Raw genomic sequence first — 14274 nt, forward strand, 5'->3', positions numbered from 1 at the left:
AGCACATGACCAATCACATCATCAGTACCACTCAGCTGGAGTAAGGTATCTCATATTATAGTTTAACTTCTGATATACTGTAAATTAAATAGGTGAAAGAACTGTTTCGGGGAATTGCCTTTAATGTTTATGGTGTTATTTTATAGATATTATAGTGCATTTTGCAATTATAGCAATGCTGTTGGACTTTAAAAGCAACATATATGGATTTTTATGGGCATATTTTGAGTTCTGGTATTGGGCTGATTTTTGGGCCCTTTTTATACCCGGTTGGACGGGTTTTGGGCTGGTTTTGAGTTGCTGTTTGGCTGCTTTTGTCTCACAGACCTGGCAACCCTGGTGCACATCAATGGGATCCGTTCGGCAACTAAACAACTAAACTGCTGAAGTCCATTTCCACACATTTGCACACATTATTAGCGCCGCTTTCCTAATTATGTGCACTTTTGGAGCATCCGCAACGACGACGCGTGTCTTGGTTTTTCTTCTCTGTGTAGTAAAGGATGTTTGCACCTTGGACACCAAAGGTGAGCTCGTTTGAAATCACACTGGTTAGTTATAGTGACTGCTAGCATAACAGTGGCGTGCTAGTCCGCCGCCTTTTAGCGTGTTTTCTGCAAGAAAGTCGTGCAAAGTTGGGATTTGAACCCGGTTATCCGGATGTTTGCTGCTGTGTCGACATGAGCCACAGAGAAAGCAACAGAAAAGCAATAGTTGGTTTTGCATTTTCATCTGCGCTGTAGCTAATCCAGGTCACCCGTATATCACAATAACATTGACTATGTAGATAGATAGATAGATAGATACTTTATTCATCCCGCAGGAAATTCGCAGTTTTTCAGCAGTATCCACAGATTACAGATTAAATAAATCAATTTAAAAAAAAGATTAAAAAAATAAATAAATAAAAATAAAATAATAATAATAAAGAATAAGATCTAAGTACAACCCAGTGTGCAAAAAGCAATGTGCAAAAAAAAAAAAAAAACAGAAAAAAACGTGTGCATGGGTGTATAAAATGTGCATAGAGGTAGGTCAGTGTGCAAATTTAGAAGAAATATACAGTATACACATGATAAATAGCAGTAAGCAATATAAACACTATGTTTACATGCACACCATTTACATTTACATTTACATGCATTGAAGCGTTGGCTGTGTCCCTCCCTCCAGGGCCGGAGGATGCCCACAGAGCCCCGGAGGGCTGCCTCATGTCGCTGTGGCACGGCCGGCTCTATCTGTACTCCGCCGTGGCGCTGGGGTTTGGGATCTGGCTCTCCTTACAGGTGGCGTTCAAAAAGGTAAGCTGCCGTTTGTCTTATTATGTGTGAGGCTCTACCTGTGCTTGGTGCATTTGTTAACCCTTATGTGATGTTTTGTGCGTGAATTTGCATCGGTGGTGTTTTCAGAGACACTGATTTTTGTAAAATAGTCCAGTAATTTTAGGCCAAAATTGGGGTCAACCTAGGACAAACTGCAAGAGAAGCAAACTCAACTGATTCTGTATCCTCAGTTTGTCCTGAGTGAGGGGAAAAAAGTCCCAAGGAATCCCATTGGTGGAAAGTTTTGAAAATCACCTCTATATGACCACATAATACCAAAAAACACTGTTTTTAACACACAGGGGAAAGGGGTTCAACATTTGACTTTCAGATATCACTATAAAAATTCACAAGTTGATTACACACACAAAGACAAGAAAAAAAGTCAATTACAAGTTCTTTGAATTATTCTGTTTACACATGCATATCACACATTATCTGATTTGATATGCACTAATTGGAATAAATGCCAGAACAGATATTTAAACAGTGAATTAAAAGGTTACTATATATATATAGTAACCTTGAATTAAAAGGTTACAATGTAACAGTGAATTAAAAGGTTACTATATAGGCTATATAGTAACCTTTTAATTAATTTAATTTAATAACCATTTATTCCATTTAGCGCATGGAATGGAATGGAATGGAATGGAATTATTCCAATTCCATTTATTCCTTATTAGTGCATATCAAATCAGATAATGTGTGATATGCATGTGTAAACAGAATAATTCAAAGAACTTTCAATTGACTTTTTTTCTTGTCTTTGTGTGTGTAATCATCTTGTGAATTTTTATAGTGATATCTGAAAGTACAATTTTGAACCCCTTTCCCCTGTGTGTTAAAAACAGTGTTTTTTGGTATTATATGGTCATATAGAGGGGATTTTCAAAACTTTCCACCAATGGGATTCCTTGGGACTTGAGTTTGCTTCTCTTGCAGTTTGTCCCAGGTTTTTTCATAAAACAACTGGACTAAAACTGTGTTTGCACACTTTAAGCTCACCTCTGAGTTGACAAAACAGGGATCTTGTGTCAGAAGGTGTCTGTCTGTACAAGAACACGTGTCATGCCTTGGTGTCTCTTTGTGAATTGTTTTTGCTTTATACTTTTTTTTTTTTTTTTTTTTAGAAAAGTTTTGCCAAACAAGTGGGCCCATGGGTCTGCAAAGCTGTGAGGACGAGTGGCCCCTCTCAGGAGAAAGACGCTGTGCTTCATGTTTCAGGAGTGAAGATCTTCTACGGCTCCCAGACAGGAACAGCTAAAGTAGAGTACAGTTCACTTGAATAAACATGCTCACTGGCTCATGATGATAATATGTGCATGATGCACGATATGAGTATACTGCCAAATGATTCATATGAATTAAAATTAAAGTGATGAAAATAACCTAATAAAGCAGATATGTCAAGGATATTGTAAGTTTTATCCAGCTGCCAAGATCATTTGCAGGGAAAGGAGGAAAAAAAACAAACATACTATTAAATCCATTTTTAAGTCAAAATATTTGCATCCAGTTGTTACCAACTATGTGTAATGAACAAAATAAGAGTTTTTTTTTATGATAAAATGATAAATAATGATAAATTAAGTAGAATTGGGTGGAAGTATAGGAAAAAAACTGGCTAGTTGCTGCACTGACTGTTGTTGCATTATATTTAGTTCAGCAAACGTGCTATCAAAAAACAAAAAGTTGATGTGGAATGTAGAAGTTTTGAAGAAATTTTCTTCTGTTCTATTTGTTTGTTATATTTCTCTCTTCTGCTTTATGTAATTCTACATTATTCGTTATTTTCGTGCACCAACATTCAAATTCTCATTGACTGGTAGGATACAAATTGCTCGATTCAAAATAATAAAGCAGAAAGTAGTCTTAAATATCCATGCGTTGACTTGGGTCATATTGTTGTTACCTAAAATTAATGTGGCCCACGTGAGGTCTCATCTGAATGAATGCGGGACCCCTGAACTAAGGCTTGCCTTTTTAATACTGTGAAGAATAATATTTTGGAGGCTTATTGGCTGTATCCCGTATTATTATAAACTGCACTGTGAATGAAGATGTCACTGCATACACATTATTGGCTGTATGTGTGTGTGTGTGTGTGTGTGTGTGTGTGTGTGTATGTAAATGTGGTACAGTAGGATAGACTGGTCTCGTCAGCAGACTCACTCAAACTGTTCAAAGCAATTTTGTACACAATCAAAAGAGAAACAAATCTTGAAACCTCAGTCATGGTTGTTGAGTGCAAGGCTAGATAGAATAGAGGCCTAAATAATGCGTATAGTGACTCTAAAAAACCTCTTCTAAAAATCATATAAGTACTGACTGTGATTTTTACCTCGATGTTTCCAGGGTTTTGCAAAAGATCTGTCAGACGACGTCAAGGCTTTGGGCATAGCAGCTGAAGTGATTGACATGAAAGACTACGATCCAGATGACCGGCTCGCTGATGAGGTAGGCCACGTCACCGGAGCCGAAAGCAAACAGGCTTTTTCCTGCAGTAGGTCCAACACAGGATAGCATGATCCATGCAGCTGTGTCAGCAAGCGCCTGCCCAGCTGACGTGTTGATGAGCACGACGCTGAATCTCTGCCGACTTCAGGGCTGCTGCTTTGTAGAGGAACATGTTCTCTTACTTTGCTGTGGAAAGTGAAATGATCATTTCCCCACGGGCATCACTAGTGTGTCATTATAGGCCACCTGCAACAAGCCATTAGTCCCACAAGTCCTCATCAATATCTTGTCACTGAGTTTATGACAGCATTTATGTTGCATGACAGATTTTATTGATGGAGTCAGTGGAGAAATTTGATGAGAAAACGTTCATTAATCAAACCACTGATTCTTGGGAATTTGGATAAAAGAGGTTTTAATTTTGAAAAAAAAAAAAAAAGTGTGTTAAATTACAAAATCTGAAGGTATATCATTATAGGCCAAGGTCTTGGCTGTTCAACAATGTACCGGTGCAACCTCCTCATTTTGCATTTTTTTTCATAAAATAGGTTTTTCCAGTTATTAGGCTACTTTGTTTTTGTCAACACCGTCACCGTTATGTTTTTATTAATTTTAATTTAAAAAACATATTTTTGTATTAAAGAGACTAATACTTTAATAACTCAACAGCACCAAAGAAACATATTGTACGTATATTCATTTAAAACCAACATAACTGCCTCTGACGGTGGTGACACTCGTCTGACGGTGGTGACAGTCGCCTCATTAAAACATACATTTCCAAAATTTATACCACTCAAGTCAATGGCTTCTTGCTTAACAATTTTATTGAACTATTTGGTACAAAAAATAACAATCCTGAGCACTGTTATAAGCATTTTTCAGACTTCAGTCATTACCGTCACACAGAAAACCTGACGGTGGTGACGTCTGACGGTGGAGACAAAAACCTGCTCTTTCACATGATCAGCATGAGTTGTTCACATTAGCCAGCTTGTTTCCCCCCTGTTGCTACCTGCATCAGACCTCTTCTTAAAAAGTTTACATTTATTCCATAATCTAATTTAATATTTTTTATACAGAAAATATTATACAGTGACGGTGTTGACAATTTATGGTTGTGACAGTAGCAGTGTCCAAAAATATGAAGAGATTTAAGAGAAAATAGCAAACGTCCAGGAGCCTGAGCGGTCTTGAAGCATGCAGTAGAGCTGAAGGTTTGAAAAGGGATCCTCAGGAATGTAACTTTCACAAACTGTGACGGCAGAATTATCAGTTTGTCCAAATTAAGCCGAGGTTCCTCATACTTTAACTAGATAATTATTGTGCTTAAATCTTATACTTTTACTGATAAAGATTTCTATTTTTATTCCACTTTGATGTAGTGTAGCACTTGGCACAGATCTCAGACAAAAAATCAAACTGCAAAGTGCATTTTAAGAAACTTAGAAGCAAAACAAAACATCAGGGGGCTGCCACCGCCTTTCCAGCGATTAGTTAAATGAACTCAATCCTCTTTGGTCAGACATATTTTGTTGCATCTCTTGTCAGGGCCTTGTGCCGCTGACTCTCATACTCCTTACTCTTAGCTGTTTGTCATGGTGATGATGAAGGTAGAATGACAGCAGAATAATTTTTTATTTTGCTGCAGCATTCATCATAAGTTGCTTTTTTTGAAGAGCATGAGCTAAATGCAAAAACAGTAATCATTTTGTTCACAATATCTATCTATTTTTTATTTTTTTTTTTATTTTTATAATTGTCATGTGGACTATGTGTCTGAAATAAATCCATTATTATAATATCAGAATGATGGAGGTCTTTCATTTTACCTGTTATCCGGCAGACCAACTTCCCCTCTCTACATTATTGAATTTCTCTGCTCCGTTGTTTCACTAATCCTGCTCGTCTGCTTTGATCTCTTGGCTGTGCAGTGCAGCAACAAGTCCGTGTGTGTGTTTCTTGTGGCCACGTACACGGACGGACAGCCGACAGAAAACGCTGAGTGGTTCTGTAAGTGGCTGGAGGAAGCGTCCACAGACTTCAGATACGGGAAGACTTACCTCCGAGGCCTGCGATACGCCGTGTTCGGCCTGGGGAACTCCGTCTATGTTGGCCACTACAACACAGTGAGAATGCTCTGCGTCTTGAATCCCATTAGTCTTTTTGCCAATCAGATAGCTCTCTTCAAATTGTGCTATGAACACATAACACATAAACATGGATAGGATTTACAGAGAGAAAAAAAAAAAATCTCATTGAAATGCTTGTCCTGCAGGTTGTGGGAGATTAGGAAAGTCTTGAAATGCCAGCGGGTGGAGGGTTTTTGTGCCACAGCAGTACATTTATATTTATTGATGATCATTTTCACCACCAGAGGCATTTCTTGCCAGTTTTGCTCAAAATGCCAGGCCACTTTCTGTAGTTTACACACAGTTAAGTGAAGTTTTTTTAATCAAAGCATTTTCAGGACTACTTGTCAAAGCCCAACAGGGGGCAGCGTAGTCCAGCTACACATAGGTGTTCAACTAATCATCACAACAGTGACTTGGGAAACACTCCACTAGCTTATTGCAAATTCTCTGGCATAATAAACACTTCACAAGTTTTATACATGTGACCAATTCAGCCCTGTTTAACCTACCTGTGTTTTGTCCCTCCTTGCAGGTCGGTAAAGATGTGGACAAGTGGCTGTGGATGCTGAGCGGCATGCGAATCCTGACCAGGGGAGAGGGTGACTGCAACGTGACGAAGAGCCGTAATGGCAGCGTGCAGGCAGACTTCCAGGCGTGGAAGGTCAAGTTCCTGAGCCGTCTGCAAGACCTGGCAAAGGGCGAGAAGAAGAGCTCCACCGGGAGCTGCAAGAGCGGCAGCGGCTCCTGCAAGAGCAGGACGAAGAGGAGCCAGGGGCAGTCGGAGGAGGAGAAGGCAGCACTGCACGATAACTTTGAGGTAATGATGGAAGAGCGGTCCATAAAGTTTCTGATTCTGTTGGTGTGGCTGCTCGTTGTGAATGTACTCACACCTGAGGGCAGCAGGTTGGCCTGGAGACGCTGTTCAGCTGGTTCAGACCCCTGCAGTGGGAAGAACTGTGCAGTCTGGCCCTCTGAAGAGTGTTTTGTTCCTGAAAAGCTGTCCTGTTTGTCACCTCTAACAATTCATGTAGGAAAATTATCTTTTTGCATTCCTCTTTTGCAGGAGTCAAATTATAAGGATTATGATTATTTAATCATGTGAGGGGACTGTTAATGGGGCCGTCACCGTCTGTCTGCCAAATGTAATATCTCAGACACCACTGGTCCAAATTTTTGGCAAACTTTGAGTAACGATGCATTCTGGCATCGTCCTTTGGTGCTTAAAAAATACACAGATTGGATTAATGGAGGCTCCATAATTGAAGGTCAAAAATATTAACTCAAGCCTGATACCTCAGGCTCCATTGATCTAATTCTGACAAAACCTGGAAGAATTCTGCATTTTGGCACCGTGTTGTGGACCATTAATAAATATTCTGAAGCTGTAATTAAAGGTCCAAACTTCAAACTCAGAAAGGCCATAACTGCTACAATTTTGATGAAACTTGAAGAGATAATACATCTTATTAATAACTGGCCTAAGAGCTGCTTGTGTCATCTGTGGAGGACGACACCTTATATTGCACATATATTGTATTTATACTACATTGCTCACAGATGAGAATTAGAGCATGGCTGTATTATTGTACTGTATTGTATTACACTGTGTGTGTGTTAGCCATGTGTTACCCTGGCTGCACAGTTAGGGTGTTTCCCTGCCCTCCATGCTGTGCATGCTGGGATAGCCTCTAGGCCCCCGGGACTCCAAACACGAGTAAGCAGGGAAAGACAATGACTGATCAAAGACAGAGAAGAAGATTAAAGAAAGTGAGTTAGTGCAGATGATATCTGTCATTAGGAGGGTGCCCTCTGGCCTGTGCTCCTGCCTTTCAGCATCACATGGAGACATTAGACACCAAAGCAGCTCTCATCTCCCTGCTCTGTGAAGTGGACTGGCTGTGGTGATGACTCTGTGTTGCTCCCTAACAACGTGATTAAAACGAGAGAAGGACTCAGCACGAGGAGTGTTACACTCAGTTCATCATGCCCTGATTTAGCAGCACTGATGTCGTGCATGGTCAAGGATGGGATTGTTACAAAATGTTCTACATGACTTGCATCAAATCTCTCATTTTTGTCAACAGAAGGATGTCAAAATATCACTTTTTTTCTTGTTATTCACTGAAATTGCGACATTTCACACAGATGCAAATACACATGCACACACGCGCACACACTAACTTCTTTTACACATCACGGCACACACAGATGACCAGTTGTCATGGCAGCATGAGTCTCGGAGCCGTCTCAAGTTGAAAGTGTCTCCCCTCGCTGCACAGCAGGGGTGACATTCAGCCAGAGCTGAGCGAAGTGGAGAACGAAGGCGAGGGGTCCATGATCATGATTTATCTACCCACCACTCATGCATTTAATTCTGCAGCTGCACGTGTGGGCACAGTCATGGAGCTGGGCTGGCCACGCCGGGATAAATCCTCTGAAGCGCCATAAATATGCATATGCTTTTCTTATTTAATCGGGCAGCCTAAGAGAAGAAGATGATTTGCAGGTAAACCTGTTTTGTATGGGCTCCCTTTTTTAATCATGGAAAAACTTTACCTGGGTTATGGATTTATGCAGTTCAGATCAGTTGAGTTTAGTTTATTGTCATTCAAACGTGTTAAAAACATGACGGAACAAAATGTGTTACGCATGTCCAGCAGCGTACAGTATAAAGAACATCATGCAAGAATAAATAATATTACCATAATAAATAATTAAATAACCTAAAGGCCCATAAAAAAAAAAAGAACACATACTGTATTTCCCCAATTAATCGCCCGGCCGCAAATAGCCGCCTGGTTCTTTTAAACGCCTGGGGTCTGCACCCATTTTGCGTATTAAACGCCCACCCGAAAAACCGCCGGGGCGATTATTTGCATCATAATGAGGTAAACCCAAAATAAGGCTATTCAAGTAAACAGTTAGCCGCACAATAACTGTGCAGCACTTCCGTTTTCTGTCAAAATAAGAACTCTAGCTAACGTTAGAAAAAAGGGTGTACTGTAATCTTAAATATGTTGGACAGTAACTGTCATCACAATAATGGCCTGGTGCAGGTCTGTGCAAAAATAAATAAAGGCCTGCAGAGAATAGCCGCCTGGTTCTTTTAAACGCCCGGTGTCCAAGTTGATTTTGCATATTAAACGCCCGGGATATTAATTGGGGAAATACGGTTGTTGAAAACCAAGCAGCATGTTAAAAAAGTGCAGCAACAGCAGCACGAGGTCTCAGCAACACAGAGGACAGACTGAAGCCAAGGAGCTGATGAGCCTCACAGCCTCACAGCCTCTGGAGAGAAGCTGCCCCCGTTTCAGCCCAGGGTCAGCACCAACGCCCGTGACACTTTGCTTTTTCATCTTCACCGTCTTCCCTCTGAGTCTCGGCTGTTTCCTTTGCCCTCGCTTCATTTCCTGCTCTTTAACCCTCCTTTTCTTTGGGTTCTCCTCGGCAGGCGGAGCTGGTGGAGTCCAGCAGCGATGAGGAGGAGTCTGCCCTGCCAGAGGAGAGCCAATCAGGCTCTGTGGTCGACGTGGAGGATCTGGGCAGAATCATGAACAGTGTCAGAAAAGCCAAGGTCAGCCTCCAGCCGACAACACATTTAACACTAATGTTGTTTTTTTACCTGTGTTATCATTCATCACTGCAAAAACGCAAAATCCTACCGAGATTATTTGTTGATTGATTGATTATTTATTTCAAGTCAAAAATGTCTTATTTGTAGTCAAAATATCTTATTTCAAGTCAATAATGTCTTATTTGTAGTCAAAATATCCCATTACACTTAAAATAAGACATGATCACCTCAGAAGTAACTTGTTTTTAGACAATTTTCACTTGTTTCAAGTGAAAATTCACCTGAACCAAGTGAAAATTTGCTTGTTTCATTGTCAAAATTTGCCAGTGGAAAAAGTGAAAATTCGCTTGAAATAAGTGAAAATTAGCTAGAAACAAGAAACAAATTTTGCCAATGAAACAAGCAAATTTTCACTTGAAACAAGAGACAATTGTCTAAAAACAAGTTACTTCTGAGGTGATCATGTCTTATTTTAAGTGTAATGAGATATTTTGACTAGGAATAAGACATTTTTGACTTGAAATAAGACAAATAATCTTGGTAAGATTTTGAGTTTTTGCAGTGATCACGTCACCTGAGTCTCCAAGCCCTGTTAACACTGGCATCTTGGGGCTCAACAGCTGATGTTGTTAGCTGGGTTGCTCATGTTCTGTTTAGGAGATTGATAATGCTTATGCATATGATTAACATGACTTGTTCCTGTATTTTCAACACGACCATCAAGTATGTACTTTTGTGTGATATCTGCTCTAAGCATAAATCTCACATTTCAAATAACACCCATGGTTCCCAGGTTCTAAGGAAGCTGTAGAAGGTTTGTATTTGTCGCAACAGAAAAGAACATTCTTTGCTAACAGTAGTTCACATCACCTGTTTGAATGCACGTGCATCTGAGCGAAGCATTCAGGGAACGGTCTTTTCCGGCTCATTTGCATAACAACTAGAGTCAAGTTCAGTTGTCGGTACCTGTTTCCAGCGAGATTTGGCACTGCCAGTTGCCGTTCTTGTTTAGAGTCATATCAAGGGTGAACATGACTTGATAAAGCACTAAAGGAAGGAGTGACAACCATATTCAGCTTCAATGCAGATGAGGCCTTTGCTTTTCCAGAGTGAAGTTACTGAAGGACATCATGCCGCCTTCCCATAGCTTGACATAAGCAAACAGTATTCAGAAAAGTGTATTTCTACTGGTATAGTTATACTTGTGTACCTAACATGCTGCTGCTTAATACTACAGTCACTTGATTTGTCAAATCATTAAACCGGAGTACCACTTTCATCATCAGGCAGCTCTGCTTTGGGCATTTCCACGTTAAGGCCAATAAGGGGCCGCCATGGTGGTGTTAAGCCTCCAGCGCCTCAGCCTGACATGAGTGTGTCGAGTAAAAAGGAGAGTGGTTTCATTCAAGGAGGAGCGGCAGATGGGTCGGTAGACACCAGACCCTGGCAGGCAAGAAGCGGAGGCTTGCGTAAGAGTGAGGACGCCCACATCACAGACTTCACGAGGAACAAGTGACTCAAGAACAAGGTGGAAAAAAGAGAGAGAAGGAAGAGGCATGATCGCTCCCCTTTCACAAATGATTCTGTAAAGATTGGGCTGAAGAAGTCAGTTATTTGATTGGCATGTCACTGGGGAAACATGCAGAGCTCTAAAATGAGTCGCTGATTGGATGTGTCGTTTCATGCCAGGTGTGAAGCACGTCTTTTGCTTGTGTGACTTGCATGTTGTGCACTGGCTGATATCCAATAACATTACTGTTGTAACTCTAATACACTAACACTGTAGCAGGTATGCATGAGACGAGGCACACACCAAGCCAGCATCTGCCCTGCATGGCCTCAGGCCACCCGCTAAAAGCCGTCCATGGACATTTTTCACAGAATCCAGTAGGGATGGCGAAAATGGAAAATTTACTTGGTCGACCACCGGGCCTCATTAATTGGTTTATTTCGGTTAACCGAGAATATTATTTGACTGTCTGTAAAGTTTACAGACAGTCAAGAACGCGACCGTGTCCGTTCTGTACCACGGTTCTCCCCTCATGATATCCTACAAACATTATGTAATTTACGCATGTTCTTACCGTGGTGTAGAAGAAATCTCTCTCTCCTCGTGAAAAATATTGTCTCCAGATTCCTCGATGAGTCTGCTTGGTGGTTTTATGACTCTTGCGGACTTGCATGACAGACTTTGTTCAAAACTCTCCGTGATCACCATGAGCTCGGCTCGGTTCTCCGGTCTGTCTCTACAAGCTGAGCTCTGAGCGTGATGACGTAATCCAAGTCCGGCAGAGCGTCCCGTCGCCATGTTTACCGTATTAAACTGTATGTGGGTTCATGAGCAACTTCTTAGCTTTCAGGAACAGTTGGTATTGACAATATGACATGCGCATTTGTGTCGGCGACGACACGTTCGGCCTTAAAATTAACTGACAAGATTATTCGGTTAAAGTTCAAACGGTCAACAGCCGGTCAAACGGCCACCGGTTAGCATCCCTAGAATCCAGCATGGCGGTCAGCATACACACATTCTGCACCTGTGTCAGAGGGAATACCTCTCCCTACCAGGAGGTGGCAGTGGCATTAACCCATACTTTTAACAGGTGAAACTGGTCAAAAGGTTTTGCTGTATGAATTGAGGTTAACTTCTGATGGGACAGTAGGCGTTGTCAGTCCAGAGGTGTTCTGGTTGTGGAAGAGGCCTTCCTTGTGAAAACTAGCCAGCTGTGATTAGTGGCAGTGAGTAAACCAGCTGTACGCCATGAGTTGTCGGGGTGGGAATCACGAGTGGGATCACAATTTAATCCCAAATCTTGGGTCGCTGTTTGATTTCTTCATGATTCTTCGATGAATCATGTCTGAGATATTAATTGCCATATATATTCCTGATTTGATCAGTCTGTTTACATTTTTTTTAGAGTTATTAGTCAATATCTCCTTTATGTTCGAGGTCAAACCAGCTTCATGTGGTCTTCAGCAGCAGGCCGTACAGCCGCTAAAACCTTTCTCACAGCATTTACCAAACACACACACAGGAATCAGTTCATGAACATTTTGCAGATCTTTGGAGCAGATGAGTCTGGGAATGTCTAGCAAATATTAAACGCCAAGCCACTTTTACTCCAAACCTCTTCTGGGAATGCCTACATCATCAGCAGCCCTGTAGTGGGATATGCCTTTTGAACTGAAGTAAGCAACGGATGGAATGATTTTCTTCACTTACCGTATTTCCCCAATTAATATCCTGGGCGTTTAATATGCAACATCAACTTGGACCCCGGGCGTTTAAAAGAACCAGGCAGCTATTTTCTGCAGGCCTTTATTTATTTTTGCACAGACCTGCACCAGGCCATTATTGTGATGACAGTTACTGTCCAACATATTTACAGTCGGGCAATTTAAGATAACGGTGCACCCTTTTTTCTAACGTTAGCTAGCTCTCTTATTTTGACAGAAAACGGAAGTGTCGCACAGTTATTGTGCGGCTAACTGTTTACTGCTGCAAAAATAAGGTGAGTAGCCTTATTTTGGGTTACCTCATTATGATGCAAATAATCGCCCCGGCGGTTATTCGGGTGGGCGTATAATACGCAAAATGGGTGCAGACCCCAGGCGTTTAAAAGAACCAGGCGGCTATTTGCGGCCGGGCGATTAATTGGTGAAATACGGTAATTATCTATCAGTTCTCTTTACTGCACTGTGATTCATGGTGGGCTCACGACAGAGCTGCCTTTGGCACATTCAGCCGTGAGAGCGCTGAAACCACAGTGTGATGGGAAAAAAAAAAATGAATCAATTTTTGGAATTTGTGAATCGATTCAGATCCCACAGGATAAGTATTGTGATTGAATCAGTTTCCCCTCCGCTCCTAATGCGTCACTTGTTAGCACAGGAACAGAACAACCCGATTTCAGTCTCTCTTCTTGTGCCTTGATTTGCTTCGTCTGAACAGCCAATCACGAGGCTCTCTCTCTCCCCAGATGGCCTCCGTCTCAAACAGGCCGTATCAGCTTATAGGGACAAAAAGCAAGTCCCCATAAGTGAAAATCATTAATTTTAGGGTGAAGACTTGATTTAAAGCTAAGATAACTTTAGGGTTAGGTTAGGGTTAGGGTTAGGTTAGGGTTAGGGTTAGGCAGGTAGTGGTTAGGGTTAAGGTTAGGATAAATCTCCAGGAAATGAATGTATGTGTGTGTGTGTGTGTGTGTGTGTGTCCATTGTGGGGAAAAAAAAAAGGTGATGAAGGTCATCGTAGTGCCCTGGTATTCCTTGTGTCCTGTTCAGGCACGTTGCCTCTTCTGCAGACGTTTGACAGACTGGAGTGAAATGTCACAGCAAGTCAAGTCTTTTTTTCCATCTTGTCTCCAGTAGGTGCTCTCCCTTGAAGTGAGTGAACACTTGAAATTTTGCCGTTTTTTATTGTCTTAGGTGCCCTCCTGGTTTGCCTTTCTTGACCGTTTGTCTTGTTCAGTAAAGAAAACGTCAGAGATCTCTTTTTGTTATGTCCCATATCCCATCGCTTTACACTGTCAGACACATCCAAACAGATCTCCTCTTACCACATCCTTTCCCGTCCTGTTTCAGTCAAAAATACATCAAATTACAGAAGCAGGATGCTCTCAAAATGAACTTCTGTTATGATTTAAACAAAAACTTACATGGCAGCATTTGACCTGATCGTAGCCTTTTTTATGTTAGGGTTAGGGTTGCAGAGAGTATCTTTGTTTAGACAGGAGTGAAAATACTTTTGCGTGTCTTGCAATAACACAAGGGAAAGCTTAAG

At 41.2% G+C, this 14274-nt stretch overlaps 1 protein-coding gene across 1 annotated transcript in view; it reads left to right on the forward strand.

The window, feature by feature from the left end:
• Positions 1 to 342: 342 nt before the first annotated feature.
• Positions 343 to 14274, forward strand: part of tyw1 (tRNA-yW synthesizing protein 1 homolog (S. cerevisiae)) — a 90080-nt gene continuing 76148 nt past the window's right edge. Inside the window, exons 1-7 of the mRNA XM_030066662.1 lie at positions 343 to 527; positions 1174 to 1301; positions 2456 to 2590; positions 3681 to 3782; positions 5717 to 5911; positions 6450 to 6734; positions 9369 to 9491. Of these exons, the coding sequence (XP_029922522.1) occupies positions 437 to 527; positions 1174 to 1301; positions 2456 to 2590; positions 3681 to 3782; positions 5717 to 5911; positions 6450 to 6734; positions 9369 to 9491 (1059 nt within the window). The 5' untranslated portion in view covers positions 343 to 436. The remainder of the gene's footprint in view (positions 528 to 1173; positions 1302 to 2455; positions 2591 to 3680; positions 3783 to 5716; positions 5912 to 6449; positions 6735 to 9368; positions 9492 to 14274) is intronic.

This window comes from Myripristis murdjan, chromosome 13 (genome assembly GCF_902150065.1).
Source record: "Myripristis murdjan chromosome 13, fMyrMur1.1, whole genome shotgun sequence".
Taxonomy (NCBI): Eukaryota; Metazoa; Chordata; class Actinopteri; order Holocentriformes; family Holocentridae; genus Myripristis; species Myripristis murdjan.